Source organism: Theropithecus gelada, chromosome 14 (assembly GCF_003255815.1).
Source record: "Theropithecus gelada isolate Dixy chromosome 14, Tgel_1.0, whole genome shotgun sequence".
Classification (NCBI taxonomy): Eukaryota; Metazoa; Chordata; class Mammalia; order Primates; family Cercopithecidae; genus Theropithecus; species Theropithecus gelada.
Window position 1 is genome coordinate 3,953,646 of NC_037682.1, and position 16,908 is coordinate 3,970,553.

At 52.1% G+C, this 16,908-nt stretch overlaps 1 protein-coding gene across 2 annotated transcripts in view; it reads left to right on the forward strand.

Moving 5' to 3' along the window:
- SHANK2 (SH3 and multiple ankyrin repeat domains 2) overlaps window positions 1-16,908 on the forward strand; it is a 638,889-nt gene that overhangs the window by 83,199 nt on the left and 538,782 nt on the right. For both annotated transcript variants that reach the window (XM_025357432.1, XM_025357433.1), the window contains 3 exons: window positions 2,796-2,999; window positions 8,502-8,573; window positions 11,831-11,939. In XM_025357432.1, coding sequence (XP_025213217.1) covers window positions 2,796-2,999; window positions 8,502-8,573; window positions 11,831-11,939 — 385 coding nt within the window. The remainder of the gene's footprint in view (window positions 1-2,795; window positions 3,000-8,501; window positions 8,574-11,830; window positions 11,940-16,908) is intronic.

Here is a 16,908-nt window from a genome sequence, read left to right on the forward strand (position 1 = left end):
CAGATTTTCTTGCTTTTTAAGGACACAGTTATTGCAGTAGGGTCCACCCTGCTCCTGTATGACCTCATCTTAACTCGATTACATCTGCAAAGATCCTATTCCCAAATAAATCACATCCATAGGGTATGGGTGTTAGGACCTCAACATTTATTTAGAGGGGCACAGTTCAGCCCATAACAACATGTCTTTTTTATATTCCGTTTGATCCTCACAGCAGCCCTGAAGTTAAGTAGTGGCTTTGATTTTCATGGGGGAATTGGAGGACTGCTGGGTGGGTGGGTTTCCCTAGGAATCAAGGTTGGTGTGCGCCACTGGGTTGCAAACCCAGGCTTTCCGACCTTTGAGCTCTTGCTCCTTCTAGATGATTCTCAAGTTGGTGTTCTTAGCATTTTCTGGAGCAGATGGTTCTTGTTTTGTGGGGTTGGCCCCCGTGCTGCACAGACACAGCGTCCCTGCCCTGTCCACAAATGATGGTGGATACCTGTCTTTGCAATCACCTGCAGTGGCACAGAAGTCCCCTGAGAGGCAATTTGGAGCGCTGTGCTCCTCCAAGGAGTTGCCCCTTGGCTGAATCTTCTCTGCAGGTGTCAGGGAGGGAGCCATGGGCTCTATGGACGTGGTAGCCATGGGCTCTGTGGACGTTGGAGCTTGAATTAGAGGGGCCCAGAAGGATTCCTGAGACCGAAGGGTGAGTAGTGAGCGGCCCCGCCTGGTCACACCTGATACAGTTTGTTTCTTGTGCCAGGAGTTTCCAGAGAGTCCTTGCTCAGCCAAGGATAGGGGAGGGTGTGGGTCTGAAAATCTTTCGGGAATAAACAGCTGCCCCCATCCAGCCTCACAGCCCTGGGTGGGGGGGGGAGCTTTGAGAGCCACATGTGAGCTTAGCCTTTGACCTTGGAAGGGAGAAACAGGAGCTTTTGTGCAGAGGGTGTCAGGTTTCCTGGCAGGGAGGACTCTGGCCGCCCACTGAACCCAGGCTCCTGTTGGCAGTCCCAGGATCATTTTCCCAGCAATGAGGAACTTACCCTCGGGCTGTCTTGGGAAGATGGTAGGGCCTTTTGCTTTCTTGAGCACAAACCCACAAATCCCCAGATAGAGAATTGGTTTGAGCCTCATATTCGATCAAACCTCCTTTCGTTCTGAACATGTTGACAGTGACAAAGGGAATTACTGAGCCCCTGCTGACAGCTATTCAGTAGAATCTAATTGTAATTCAACAGAAATTAGAAGTCATGGTTAGAAGTGGATTTGCCTGGCCTTTGCCTTTCCTGGCTCACTGGTGAACCTCACAGAGGGGACCTGGGAACGTGACCGAGTTGCTGTTATTTCAGTTCTCAGAGGTGCCATTGTGTGTTTGAAGTGTTGTGATTGGTTTGCAGGCCCTGTTGACACTATTTAACTTTGCAAAAATGAACTCTCGTGGCAACTGATTTGATTTTCCGTCAAATCGTTTTTCCGTAATTGCTTTCCTGTGTCCTTTGGGAGAGGTGATGACTGTGTTTTTAAAGCTTTTCTGTTCAGAGTCAGCGTGGGTAGTATGAAAACTTTCTCGTCAGTGCGGTTCTAAGACAAGGCTCCCACCGAATCTGAAATGCTAAAGAACAATCCATGTCAAAATTAAGTCACGTTGTAATATGCGCGGGCTGTGGTTCTGAATGTGTGTTCCCCAGGACGGCACAGCAGTAGTGCCTTGGGATTTGTCTGAGATGTAGGTTCTCGGGCCCCACCCAGACCTGCTGAATTAGACATTCCGTTAGGGAGACATAAGTGGGGTCTGTAACCTGTGTTTTTCAAACTGCTGGAGTTTGAGAAGTGCCATGCAAGTGAGAGAGTGCCCTGAGGCGACAGGTGGTCATCGATGACCAAAAAGACACTGTGAGGGCCGGGCGTGGTGGCTCACACCTGTAATCCCAGCACTCTGGGAGGCCCAGGCAGGCAGATCACAAGGTCAGGAGATCGAGACCATCCTGGCTAACACGGTGAAACCCCGTCTCTACTAAAAATACAAAAAATTAGCCGGGCATGGTGGCAGGCGCCTGTAGTCCCAGCTACTGGAAGGCTGAGGTAGGAGAATGGCATGAACCCGGGAGGCGGAGCTTGCAGTGGGCTGAGATAGCGCCACTGCACTCCAGCCTGGGCGACATAGTGAGACTCTGTCTCAAAAAAAAAAAAAAAAAAAAAAAAAAAAAGACACTGTGAGGGCTAGAGATTTTTTTGTTTGTTTTGTTTTGTTTTGTTTTTGGTTTTGAGACAGAGTCTTGTCTTGTTGCCAGGCTGGAGTGCAGTAGCGCAATCTTGGCTCACGGTAACCTCCGACTCCCTGGTTCAAGCGATTCTCCTGCCTCAGCCTCTCGAGTGGCTGGGATTACAGGCACGTGCCACCATGCCCAGCAAATTTTTGTTTTTTTTAGCAGAGATGGGGTTTCACCATGTTGGCCAGGATGGTCTCGAACTCCTGACCTCGTGATCTGCTCACCTCGGCCTCCCAAAGTGCTGGGATGACAGGCATGAGCCACTGCACCCGGCCAGTGCTGGAGATTTGAGTCTGTGGTGAGACCAAGGCCAAAGAGACCAATGTCTCGTTCCTTCCTTTTTCCCTTCTATATTTACCAAATGTCTCTGTCCCAGCAACCAGTAGGCTTTATTTTTCTGTGTGAAAAGTCGTGGGTTCACTGTTCAGAGGGAGTGTTGGGAAGGGGTTGAAGCAACTTTGTCGTCTCTGACCATGTGCCCCACATGGGTGACTCAGGTAGTGTCCTCCGTCACTCACCACCTGTCTTTGTCCTTCCTGGCAGAAATGCATTCGATTTAACCCGGACGCCACGGTGTGGATTGCAAAGCAGCGGATCCTGTGTACATTAACCCAGAGTTTGAAAGATGTCCTGAACTATGGCCTTTTCCAGCCGGCCAGCAACGGGCGCGACGGCAAGTTCCTGGACGAGGAGCGGCTCCTGCGGGAGTACCCACAGCCTGTGGGCGAGGGCGTTCCTTCCCTGGAGGTATATTTCAGCCCATGGTGCATGGATCGTGTTTGTGTCACAGCCTGGATGCCGTGGTGGGTGGGGGAGACACGGTGGTGGGGGGAGACAAATTCCATTTGCACTGGGAAATTATCCCCACATTTAAAAATCAATCTGGGGTCTTAAGGTTTGATATGGTTTGGCTCTGTGTTCCCCACCGAAATCTCACCTCTAATTGTCATCCCCACGTGTTGAGGGAGGAACCTGTAATCCCCATGTATTGAGGGAGGGAGGTGGTTGGATCATAGCTGCTTCCCATGCTGTTCTCATGATGGTGAGTGTGAGTTCTCACGAGATCTGATGGTTTTATTCTAAGTGTCTGGAAGTTCCTCCTTTGCTCGTCTCTCTCCTGCTGCCTTGTGAAGAAGGTGCTTACTTTGTCTTCACCTTCTGCCGTGACTATAATGTTCCTGAGGCCTCCGCAGCCCTATGGAACTGTGAGTCAATTAAACCTCCTTGCTTCATAAATTACCCAGTCTCAGGTATTTCTTTATAGCAGTGTGAAAATGGACTCATAAAAGGTTCCATCTGATTTTGCCGTGAATCTCACACTGTTATACAACTTTTATAATTTTTTTTTCACTGCAGATTCAAAGAATCCCTGGAGAGAAATCTTGCTGTGAATAATAAACCATAGGTCTGATTCAGGCTTTCATAACCAGGACCGTGGGTCCTGAGCATGCAGAACGGGGCTCCCCATGCTTCTCTGAGGGGTTTTACGTTTTTCCCTCCCAGCGCCTAATAGATGGTGTGTTCTCCTTCTCCACCTATCCAGACACCAGCTGGATGTCAAGAATTAATTCAGTTCTGACACTAACTACAAGTTTAAAGGCTCAGTCCCACAAGACGGCCCTCCATAAACGTCAAGTCCCCAGGCCACCCACACTTCTGTCCCATTTGGCTGTGAACTAGGGGTTCCCACCACCCCCTTTTCGGGTTCGATCACTTGCTAGAGTAGCTCAGAGAACCTAAGAAGGCATTTTAACTACTACCCCCGGCTTATTACAAAGTGTACAAACACACAGCTGATGAAGAGGTGCACTGGGCAAGGCCGGGAGGGCCCAGCCTGCAGGAGCTTCCGTCTCTGTGGAGTTGGGGGTGCGCCATCCTCCCAGCACGTGGATGTGCTTGTCAGCTCGGAAGCCTCCAGGCCCTGTTGTTGAGGGATTTTTATGGAAGTTTCATTACATAGGATGAAATCACTGACCATGGTGATCCGATTCCATCCTGCTGGTCAGCAGGGAGGCTGGGAATCCTGACCCTCAAGTCATGGTCTGATCCTTCCGGCCACCAGTCCCCATCCTGGAAGCTGCCTGGGAGTTGAGAGTCATCTCATTAGTGCTCCAGAGATACTCTTATCACCGAGGACATTCCAAGGGTTTTAGGAACTCTCCAGGAATCAGGGACACAGAAGGAATTTTTAAATTATATCATGTTCCTCACGGTAGTCTTCTTTCATTGCTATAAAGAAATAACTGTCTGGGTGAGGTGGCTCACGCCTGTAATCCCAGTACTTTGGAAAGCCAAGGTGAGTGGATCACCTGAGGTCAGGAGTTCGAGATTAGCCTGGCCAACACGGTGAAACCCCGTCTCTACTAAAAATACAGAAATTAGCTGGGTGTGGTCATGTGCACCTGTAATCCCAGCTACTCGGGAGGCTGAGGCAGGAGAATCACTGGAATTCTGGAGGTGGAGGTTGCAGTGAGCCAAGATGGCACCGTTGCACTCCAACCTGAAACTCTGTGTAAACTGTCTGAAAGAATGAAACTGTCTGAAAAACAAAAACAAACAAACAACAGCAAAAAAACCTGAGACTGGCTGAGAGAAAAGAGGTTTGATTGGCCCACGGTTCTGCAGGCTGTACAGAAAATGTGGTGTCGGCATCGGCTCGGCGTCGAGGCCTCAGGGAGCTTGTTCTCGTGACAGAAGGTGAAGCAGGAGCAGGTGTTAGGTGGCCAGAGCGGGTGCAGGAGCGAGCAGGGGAGGAGTAGTTCCTGGCTCCCCCGTGAACTAACAGAATGAGAACTGATTTACTACCTTGGGGAGTGCACCAGGCCCTTCAGGAGGGATCCGCCCCAGGACCCAAAGACCTCCCACCGGGCCCCACCTCCAACACCAGGGATCACATTTGAACATGAGGTTTGGAGGGGACATGCATTCAAACCATGCCATTCCCCAATTCATCTCTGAGTCCTTGGGTAACAGGGTGGCTGTGGCCATCCAGCTGTTCTCAACAGCACAGCTTTGCTTCTGCTTCCTGCCCGGGTGACCAGGGCTCTTTGTGCTGCCGTCAGCAGCCACAAGCTCCTGGGCCTCCCTTCAGAAGTGGCCGATCCATAAGACGGGGCAGCCCTGACATGTTTCCACGCGATGCATGACCCTTGTCTCTGCCTTTCTGACCCAGGCTTGCTGCACCCCAAGTTTGCAGGCAGTGCTTCCTGTAGTGTATACGTGTTGGGTTATGTCAGTTAAAAGAAGCCGGAAACGGGTCATTTCTACTCCTGCACAGCATGTTGGCATCGTTCAGTGATTGCACTCACTTTAGCTTAGTCAACAGCGAGAGGCTGCATGTGTGTAATTGCAGCTGACTCTTGAGCAGCCTCAGTGGGTTCTCCACTCGGTGACTAGAGATTCCTCTGAAGCCCGAGATGTCATGGACGCCCACCCAGGACTAAGGCGATGCTGCATCTGCATGTTTCTCAGTTCCGTTGTGACGTCGAGGCTGAGGTTGTTGGGATCCCCAGTGTGGACCATGTGTCAGATTCGGGGAGGGGTTTCGGTGGAGAAAAAGATGAGATGCCACTTGGAAGTTGTGTGGTTTAGAGCAAATCACTCACGGGTCCTGGCCTCAGTTTGCTTATCTGTAAAATGGGTATCCATTGGGAAAAAAATTGTCATTGAGGGCCAACTAAGGATCAGACACTTCAGGCACAGAAAAGTCAAGGTGCTGATCCCACAGACCTTACACTCCAGTGGGAGGTGATGGACCAGGAAGGGTAAATCCACGCAGTTCATTTCAGGGGCTGATCATATCCATAACGGCAGGAAAACTGGGCGAGAAGACCAGAGAATTTGGGAGCCTCCTCTGCATCTGGCCCCAGTACCTATAGCTGTGCAACCTCGAGCCAGCCACCCACGCTCTCTGAGCCCCAGATTCCTGGTCATCGAGTGAATGTTAGTGGTGACGTCCGGGAGTGGTGGTGAGGGCCAGAGGAAGTATTCACGGAACAGTGTGTATGTTGTGAGTCTGGCCATCCACAAGTCCCCAGATTGACGTTGCAGCTGCTGCTCTGATTTCATTGTTATGAAATTGCTGCTACTTTCTGTTTGGTTTTTGTTTTGTTTTGCTTTTGAGACCAAGTCTTGCTCTGTCACCCAGGCTGGATTGCAGTGGTGTGATCTCGGCTCACTGCAGCCTCCGCCTGCTGGGTTCAAGTGATTCTCATGCCTCAGCCTCCTGAGTAGCTGGGATTACAGGTGCCCACCACCATACCATGCCCAGCTAATTTTTTGTAGAGACGAGTTTCACTATATTGGCCAGGCTGGTCTTAAACTCCTGGCCTCTGGTGATCCACCTGCCTTGGCCTCCCAAAGTGCTGGGATTACAGGTGTGAGCCACCATGCCTGGCCAGAATTGTTGCTGGTACTTAGGTTTATTCATCTCCCCAGGCCACTGTCCCACCAGGTGACCCACTGCAAAGGCTGAGATTGGCCTAGGAATTGACACATTAGGGGCAGGCATCAGTCTGGGCTCTTTGCTTCAGATAATTTCAGCATAATAGGGTGGGCTGCTTATGAAACGTTGGAGAAATAGCAAGAAAAAGGATTTGTGGTTCTGAGCCGGTGTCCTCTGTAGTCACGGGCTATAAATGTTTATGACTCTGGAATAAACACTCCTCGCTTGAATACTTTACCCTCCTGCCCAGAGATGCTATAGGCCCGAGTGGATTATTTTATGTCTGGAAAGGGGACCCGTGGAATTGAATTCCCTGAGACTTTTAGGCTTAGCCACATAATCGTGAGCCTGCGAAGGCACCTGGCATCATTCTCAGTGGCTTCTGAAATCTGGACCAGAGGCGTGATTGGTTCCAGGGCATGGACACACAGAACCTGCTGTCCTGGAATCTAGAATCAGAGGTGGAAATTCTAAAATGGGCCTGTAGCTCTTCCTACCTGCTCTGTTCTGGGAAATGAATGGGTGCCCTTCTGACCAGCACACTGTCTCCCCAAACTCTGTGCAGCCTGCATTTCACAGAACTTTCTGATTTCACAGCTGGTTTATTTTGGCACTTGAAAACAAACCCTACAAGTATCAGTCTGTGCACAAGAATTTTGTCTTTTGTCAAATAGCCGTTTTGTCTGGCGTGGTGGAAAAAGGAGAATAGGGTTGTTTATTTGGAAGCTTTCTATGAGATGTGGCTTTCGGTTTCAGGATGAGCTCACCCACCCACTACTCCACACTGTCATTTTACCCAGGGGCAGTTTTTGCTGGCCCTGAGCACACGTGTAACCGTGCAGGGTGACGGCATCAAGGGCAGTAAGGAGGGAGAGAGAAAATGGACTTGTCTAGTGGCAGGTCTGTGCCAGGAGGCTCGCATTCAATGCTCAGGCCACTCTGGGAGGTGGTGCTGTTATCCCCATGGGGCAGATGAGGAAACTGAGGTGAGACAGGAAAGTGCCCAGCCCTGAGTTACCCTGTGAGTTGAGAGTGTTAGGGCTGGGATTGAAACAGAGGTCCCGACTCCAAACTGCTGTGACTCCTAAATGCTCAGTGTCCTTCCCAGACCTTCTGCAGCATCTCCAGCCCAGCGGGGCGCTGGGGGAGGGAGGAGGCGTTTTAGAGACTCACCAAGCCCGCTCCGACAGTGTTGCTTACTCCCTACATCCGAGGAAGACGTGCCCCTCGGTCCGTGCAATGATGTAATTTCCAGTTCAAAGGAGGCGCTGCTGTTTGCAGGGAACAACAGTAGCTCCAGCGTTCTGGGTGGAGGTTGCGGGAGTACAGGAGGTGGGGCCTTTCCCAGGTGGGGCTTCTAAGGTGTCTTTTAACTAAGGTGGACGATGTAGGAGAAAAACCTGGTGTTTGGAGCAGCATCCTTGTTTACCAAAAATGCCTTGTCGAGGGCTGATCGATTCCCCCGGGAGGAACCATCACCATCCTGTTAGCTGGGGAGCCCATCACCAGGTGGGAGACCTCCCAGCTCCTCACCTGCAGGATCTTCCCTTCCCCTTGCTCCTGTTTCTTTTTATGGTTTTTTGGCTAAACTGCTGCAGAATTTTGGCAAACGTGACGCTTAGGATGTTGTAGGCTCTGGGGTGCAAATACCAGTCATTTATTTAAAACTGGAAGAGTTTGCTGTGGGATTCCCCGTCTTCTATGACATAGCCAAGGAACAGGCCCATTTTCCCTCTGAACAGCTGTGTGAAGCATTGACCTGTTTTCTTTCTCTCTCTCTCTCTTTTTCTTTTTTTCTGTGCCAGTTTCGATACAAGAAGCGGGTGTATAAACAAGCCAGTCTCGATGAGAAACAGTTGGCCAAGCTCCACACAAAGGTATGCAGGGAACGGGCTGTTATTTACACGTACGGCGTCCTCGTTGTTATCTTGTTGTGTTATCTTTAGACACTCCGCTTCCAGGGGCACCTGCTGTGTACCTGGCGTGGCATGTGGCCGGTCTGGGATGTACAGACAGACCGGCCGCCACGGTGCACACTGCGGAGACCCACCCGGGAAGCAGCAGGGGCTGCTTGGTGTGGCCGTGGGGGCTTGGGGAAGGGGGGCAGATCCCACTGGCTGCTACAGGGAGGATCAAAAGCGGTGGCTCCGAAGAGAGTGGGATCTAGACGCACGGCGTGGCGGAGGGAAGAGGGTCCATGCCGAGTCCCGTATTAGTGTTCTGCTGTTGTTGCTTCAGGAAAAACCTTGTGAAAGTGCTGTTGACGTAAACTGCACTGAAGTTAGACTGCAGGTGAGCAGCAAGGGCATTGCACACGGTGTTCACAACGTGGCAGAATGCACTATGCCTTGAGCTCAGAGTCCCACATAAGACATCCACGCCACGGACACCCTGCTGTTTCTCAGGGTGCTGTGTGAGTTGAGGAGGAGGCATGGAGAGGGGTCTGAGGCATAGGGTGTGTGGGCTGAGCAGTTGGCTTAACTGACAGGAGGAGGAATCTGTAATACCCAGGAGGCTTTTGTCCCGGCCCCTGGTGCTGTTCCTAAGGAGAGCCCAAGAGCATTCCTTGCAGAGCATGAGGTGGAGAGTCAGGGCAGCTGCCTGAAGCGCTTCCCTTCGAGGGCCCTGATGCTCTCCAGGTGAGCTTCCCTGCAGCTGCGAGCTCACCAATGGCTTTCTCAGCCAGCAGGGTCCTCTCGGGTTTTGTTTGGCTGCCCCCACTTCTTATATCAGATGGATACAAGGATTCTGTTTGGTTGGTTTGTTTGAGACAGAGTTTTGCTGTGTTGCCCAGGCTTCAGTGCAGTGGCATAATCTTGGCTCACTGCAACCTCTGCCTCCCGGGTTCCAGCGATCCTTCTGCCTCAGCCTCCCGAGTGGCTGGGATTACAGGCACGCACCACCATGCCTGGCGATTTTGTATTTTTAGTAGTGATGGGGTTTTGCCATGTTGGCCAGGTTGATCTCAAACTCCTGACCTCAGGTGATCCATCCGCCTCGGCCTCCCAAAGTGCGGGGATTACAGGCGTGAGCCACTGTGCCTGGCGGGATTCTTATTGTACTCACTGGGTTCTAATCTGTCATTATCATTATTGATTTTTGTGCTCAGGTTGTCCAGATGTGGCCGGCAGTTGCCCTTCCTCTGGTGCTCTGCCCTGTGGCGCGTCCCCAGCATCCTGGACGCACCGGCCACTTTCCGGCACAAGATGCTCTGGGCTCTTCCTATCCTTTCCCTGCCTCTGCCCTGGAATTTGCCTGGAAAGCGGTATTCAGATAGCAAGGTCTGGGTGCTTCTGCGTTGTTTTTTTTTTTTTTAATCACCCTCTGATGTGCAGATAAAAACGTATTTGTGAATTTTAAAAATGCTGATTTGTAAATAACAATGCAGGGTTTCAGTGACATCACGTGTAGGTCGTGCGTTTTGGGGCATTGGATCAGGTCTGGTTCTGGACTCTATAGAAAACGGTCAGATGGAAATCCCGCCTGTGCCAGGAGGCTGAGAGGCCCAGGAACCTGCTGTGTCAGAAGCCACCTTTGTCCCCCTTCTTTATCTTGAGAGAGGTACAGAGTAGGGACAAAGAATTAGGCTGGTGAGGAGTGTTAGACGCAGCAGGCAGAGGGGTGCCAAGTCCCACAGTCCTGCTCAGACAGCCCAGGCTGGCTCTGGATGGGCAGAGGATCATGACTTTTCTTACAGCGAGGCTGGGAGGCTAGGAAAGTTCCCACCCCCTCAGGTTGAGCTGCGGACCGTCATGACCTCACAGTAATGAGCCCCGCCCTTCACCTTGAGCCACTCGGGGACCAGGCTTCGCTGTTTTCTGTCTGTGTGGCCACGGGGTTCACCACAAAGTGGGTTAAGTACCAATCCGCGGGCCTCACTCCGTGGCGATGGAGGCAAGAGGCTGGCCCTGGAAACTGGAGATTTGAAAAGTGCTCCAGCAGCCCGGCTGTCTCTTCCGAAAGCAGAGGAGCATCCGTAGCTCTCAGCAAAGTATCTAAGGCCATTTGCGCTGCTTTCACGAAATACCGTGGGTAACTTATAAACCACAAAAGTGTGTCTCTCACCATTCTGGAGGCTGGAAGTCTGAGATCGTGGCATCGGCAGGTTCAGCATCTGGCGAAGGCCTAGTTCCTGGTTGGGATGGCCATCGTCTTGCTGTGCCTTCACGCGGAGGAAGGGGCAAGAGAGCTTTCTGGGACCTCTTCTGTAGTGACACTACTCCCATTCACGAAGGCTTCACCCTCCTGACTTTGTCACCTCCCAAAGGCCTTACCTCTCAATGCTATTACATCGGAGATTATTCAACTTAGGAATTTTTGGGGGACGCACACATTAAGTCCGTAGCACCAGGATGGTGAAGAGTGAGGGGATTTTAAACATTCATCCAGGACAGGCTGATTGTACTTGCCTCGTGCCAGACACTGTGCTCAGCCTGTGGTTCCAAAAGCCTCAGCTCCAGGAGCCTCAGGGCTTGCAGTGCGCCCGGGCGAGAGTGGGTCTCCCGAGTGTACCAGTCAGGAACTTTCCCAGACCCTGGAAAGACATTTGTTTTTCTTTTTTTGAGACAGGTCTTGCTCTGTTGCCCAGGCTGGAGTGCAGTGGCATGAACACAGCTCACTGCAGCCTTGGCTCAGGTGATCCTCTTGCCTCAGCCTCCCGAGTAGCTGGAATCACGTGTGCCACCACGTCTGGCTAATTTTTTATTTATTTATTTATTTATTTATTTATTTATTTATTTATTTATTTATTTTTGAGACAGAGTCTCGCTCTGTCGCCCAGGCTGGAGTGCAGTGACGCGATCTCGGCTCACTGCAAGCTCTGCCTCCCGGATTTACGCCATTCTCCTGCCTCAGCCTCCCGAGTAGCTGGGACTACAGGCGCCCGCCACCTCGCCCGGCTAGTTTTTTGTATTTTTTAGTAGAGACGGGGTTTCACCGTCTTAGCCAGGATGGTCTCGATCTCCTGACCTCGTGATCTGCCCGTCTTGGCCTCCCAAAGTGCTGTGATTACAGGCTTAAGCCACCGCGCCCAGCCGTAATTTTTTGATTTTTTGTAGAGACGGGGTCTTACTTCGTTGCTCAGGTTGGGACATTTCTTATAAAGATGTTTGAATTGTATTGTTTTTCCTTCTAGACCAATCTGAAGAAATGCATGGATCACATTCAGCATCGCTCGGTGGAGAAGATCGCCAAGATGCTGGACCGAGGCCTGGATCCCAATTTCCACGACCTGGAGACCGGAGGTGAGCACTCGCTAGAGGGGACCTTACCAGGCTTTACGGAAGCATGGAAAAGGCCAGCCCGCTGCTCAGGCTACCCGTGAATGACGCGGCCGTAACGTTTTACTTGGTTTTGCTTGGTGTTTACAGGTGCATTCTCACTCTCCTCTGGCTTCTCAGTTAGCAGGGGCTGAGTCCGTCTTGTCCATGGGGCATCCCCAGCATCTTGCACGGGGCCTGGAGCACGGCAGGTGCTCGGTGCAGAATTGTTGAGGAAGTGAATGAATGAGCAGATGACACGCATGTGTTGTGCCCCTGTGTGCCTTGAGCCTTGGATCTTTGGAGACACATATGTTTGTAAAGGCGGAGGATGTGTGTTTCTGCCTTCCGCTGGGCACGGGCAGCCCAGCAGACAGGCATCTGCACACACGCATCTTCTTATTCCCGTGCTGGAAACCACATTCCTCACGAGTGTGGGCCTCTAAGCATCGGTCGGGAAAGACGGCCCAGGCCCTTGGTGGTTCCACGAGTGTGTCTTTGCAGCGTGACCGTCCTGTGCACCAAAGGGTTCAGTGCCAGCCCCCGCCTCCACTCAGCATCAATGGCAACACCTAGTTGTGACAACCAACAGTGTCTCCAGACATCACCCACTGTCCTGGGTGTGAGCACTGTCACCCCAGGTTACAGTCCCTTGCCAGCAGGGCACCAGCTGGAGTTGGCAGGCAGAGGTTAGGTCCTTACGGAGAACCAAGAGTGGCGGAGGCGAGGGTCTCCATAGCAACTCAGAGTATGCCCCCTCAGGTGGGCTATCCTGGGCTGGGAACACTCCTCCTGGGCTCAGGGCAGTGGGCACCTCCCTCCCCTCTTGTCTTGAGTGTGCCAGCCCTGCTTCTGGCCCCTGCATGGTGTGCCGTCATCACGTACTGGTGTCACACCTCCAAAATATAAAATACACAACAAATGTGTTTGTCAACTGAAGGATGCCACTTTCTCATCATTTGTGGGAAACCCTCAGACCTCTGAACGCGGGGGGAGACCCTGTTGGGCGTGGATCCAGCCTGCACAGCTCTGCCTGAGCACTGCTGGAGGACTGTCCTTGCCTCTTTGCAGTTGTCTGTGTCTCTTAGGCTTCACTGTGAGCGGCAGGAGGAGCCGGCACAGGAGCTTTGATGCCTGTGACATCGGGAGGCAGGACTGCATGAGCGTGGCTCGGAGGGGCAGAGTGCACCCAGCGGGTAGGGAAAGGGTAGGAAGGCGAGTGCCTGTCTACAGCTGAGCAGGCCCCAGGCCCTGCGCCGATCCTCCATGAGTCAGGGAAGCCTGAGGGTCTGTGTGCAGGGCAGTGACGTGGACAAGGCCGAGCTTTCGCTGGAGGTCTGGGCAGTCCCAGCTGATGGCATGAAGCAGGAGGCTGAGTGGGGCTTGTGTTGCTGGGGACATCTGGAGAGGAGGAGAGTGGAAAGGCGGTGATGGGGACAAGGGCATGTGGCAGGCAGGAGTAGTAGAGTCTAGGCCTGCAGGGCATCTGGAGGGTGGTGGGCAGCTGCAGGGCTTCATCTTATGTGAGTGGTGGCCCTCAGCCGTGGGGCCGGCAGTGGGAGGAGGAGAGGAGCTGAAGTGGGAAGCAGAGAGGCCTGACCCGGGCATGGTGGTGTGACGGAGAGCGTGCAGGTCTGCAGGCAGCTCGAGAGAGCCCTGGCCAGTCGGCCTTCCCCGATGTGGACGCATTCTGTGCTGCGCTGACGTGGCAGTTTCTCTCTGGCGATGGCCTCTGTGCCAGCTCCTGGCTCTGTGAGGACTTGAGCCCTTTCCATCTGAGGCTGTGAACGTAAATGGACCCAGGGGCTCCTGAGCTTGACCTTGAGCCTCGGAGCACCTCCACGGGCAGCCTTCATCCTGAGCTGCTGACCCGGACTCTCCCTGGAGGCAGCCTTTGGCCGTGGCTCCCACCACCCTGGCAGAGCCACTTACGTCTTCATCCTGGCCTCGTCCAGGGCTGTTTCTGATGCTGCTATGGGGTAACCAGGCAGCGTGGCCCTCTGTCTCGCCTTGGCCTGGCCAGCAGTAGAAGGAGGCTGGGAGTCCCTTCTGAGCTGCTGTGCTCCTCTCTTCCTCATGTGCCCCCTGTAATTGGCCCCCGTCCCAAGCCAGGCCTCCCCCGGCTTCCTTCACCAGACTCTTGTTGGTGTCTTGACTTTAAGAGTTCTGAAATGACTATTATTCCAGAATAGACCTTCAATTTGCTGCTAAAAACGCATCAGTGCAGACTCTGAAACAGGTAAGCAGCGATTTCTCTGGGCCCTGCCTGGAGTTAAAGCTGCTGCCACTCGAATCCTGGATTAGGCCGGTGCCAAACATCAAGTTCATAGTTGTTAGAGCCATTGTGGAGGTGCGTAATTAAAGAGGGAGAAAGACCTGACCACGTTCCCCAGAACTCAGGAGAGATGGCTCGGGAGCCTGTTCCGTGGAGACGGTAGCATGGAGTTACCTTTCAAACGTTCTGAAATATTCTCATGATGACAAGCCTCCGGGCTGGTTTACTGATGACAAAGACCAAACCCAGAGAAGACACAGGAACTCCTGCTGTCATCAGGTCCCTGACAAGTGGCTCCTAGGAAAGATCACTCACTTAAAGACAGGCGTTCTAGGGTCTCCAGCAAAGGCAGAGACCTGCGGGGCCGGGGCCTGGGACGGGGCCCCGGTGGGTCTGGTGCTCAAAGACAGAATGCGTGCGTGCTTCCTTACGGGACACTTCCCTGCATCACCCAGGGAGACGATGAGCACACACAGAGGTTGGGGGTTTATTTTGTTTTGGTTTTGGCCTCGACAGAAATCATTACCCCTCCCCTCCTCTTTCCTTTTTTTTTTTTTTTTTTTTTGAGACAGGGTCTCCCTCTGTTACCCAGGCTGGAGTGTAGTGGCGCAACCTCAGCTCCCTGCAGCCTTGACCTCCCAGGTTCAGGTGATTCTCCCACCTCAGCCTCCCAAGTAGCTGGGACTGCAGGCATGTGCCACCACGCCAAGCTATTCTTTGTAGAGATGGGGTTTTGCCATGTTGCCCAGGCTGGTCTCAAACTCCTGAGCTCAAGTGATCACCGGCCTCGGCCTCCCAAAGTGCTGGGATTACAGGTGTGAGCTACCGCGCCTGGCCTCTCCCCTCCTCTTCCCTCCCCTTCCTTCTTCTTGGGACAGGGTCTCCCTCTGTCACCCAGGCTGGCACGATCACAGCTCACTGCAGCCTTGACCTCCTGAACTCAGTTGATCCTCCCGCCTCAGCCTCTTGAATAGCTGGGACTACAGGTACGTGCCACCATACTCAAAATTCTGCCGCTGGAATTCTGGATTAGGCCGGTGCCAATGCAGAAAGTCCATAGTTGTTGTGAACCACTGCGAAGCAGCAGAATTAAAGGAGAAAGACCTGACCGTGTTTCCCAGAACTGAGTAGAAATGGCTTGGGAGCCTGATCCGTGGAGACAGTAGCACGGAGTTACCTTATGAATGTTCTGAAATACTCTCACGATGACAAGCCTCTGGGCTAATTTTTATATTTTTTTGTAGAGATGAGGGTCTCCCTATGTGATCCAAGCTGGTCTTACACCTCCTGGGCTCAAGCGGTCGTCCTGCCTCGGCCTCCTGAAGTGTTTGGATTACAGGCGTGAGCCACTGAGCCCAGCCTCTTATTTTCAATTTTAAAATTTAAAGCAGAATTATGGAATCAGTTCTCCCCTGGTTGTTGCCAAATGGCAATTTTATGAATCAGTTTTTCTTCTTGTCGTGGCTGATATTTCTCTATAAAGCAGAACTTCCTCTTTCCCTGCCTCCCTTTTGTGAAATGAGCAGAGCTGATTTTTTAGAGCAGTTTTAGGCTGACAGAAAATTGCATGTGAGTTCCCATATTGTCCCCTCCCCCAGTTTCCCGTGTTAGTAATATCTTGCTTTAGTGTGGCACATGTGTTACAATCAGTGAACCAATAGTGATCCTAAAATCCAAGCTTACACGAGGGTTCATGCCTGGAGTTGTACCCAAGAGTGATCCTAAAGTCCAGAGCTTACACGATGGTTCGTGCTTGGTGTTGTACCTACTAGTGATCCTAAAGTCGAGCTTACATGATGGTTCGTGCTTGGTGTTGTAACCACTAGTGATCCTAAAGTCCAGAGCTTACACGACGGTTCATGCTTGGTGTAGCACCCAATAGTGCTCCTAAAGTCAGAGCTTACACGACGGTTCGTGCTTGGTGTTGTACCCAATAGTGCTCCTAAAGTCAGAGCTTACACGACGGTTCGTGCTTGGTGTTGTACCCAATAGTGCTCCTAAAGTCAGAGCTTACACGACGGTTCGTGCTTGGTGTTGTACCCACTAGTGATCCTAAAGTCGAGCTTACATGAGGATTTATGCCTGGAGTTGTACCCACGAGTGATCCCAAAGTCCAGAGCTTATATGAGGGTTCAAGCTTGGTGTTGTACATTCTGTCAGTTTTGCCAGATGTCCTGTATCCACCATCACAGTATCATAAAGATCAGCTTCACGGCCTGAGAGCTCCTCTGTGCCCCTGTTCATCCCTGAGTCCCTGGCAGCTGCTGACCCTTTTTGTTTTGTTTTGTTTTGTTTTGAGACTGAGTCTCTCTCTGTCGCCCAGGCTGCAGTGCGGTGGCACGATCTTGCCTCACTGCAACCTCCGCCTCCCGAGTTCAAGCAATTCTCCTGCCTCAGCTTCCCAGTAACTGGGATTACAGACCTGTGCTACCATGCTCAACTAATTTTTTTATTTTTAGTATAGATAGGGTTTCACTATATTGGCCAGGCTGGACTCACATTCCTGACCTCAGGTGATCTGCGCACCTCGGCCTCCCAAAGTGCTGGGATTACAGGCATGAGCCACCACACCCAGCCTCGCTGACCCTTTCACGTTCTCCTTTTCCAGAATGTTCTAGAGCTGGAATCTTATAATCACACAGTGTGCTTCAGATCGGCTTCTTTCACTTGGTAGCACGT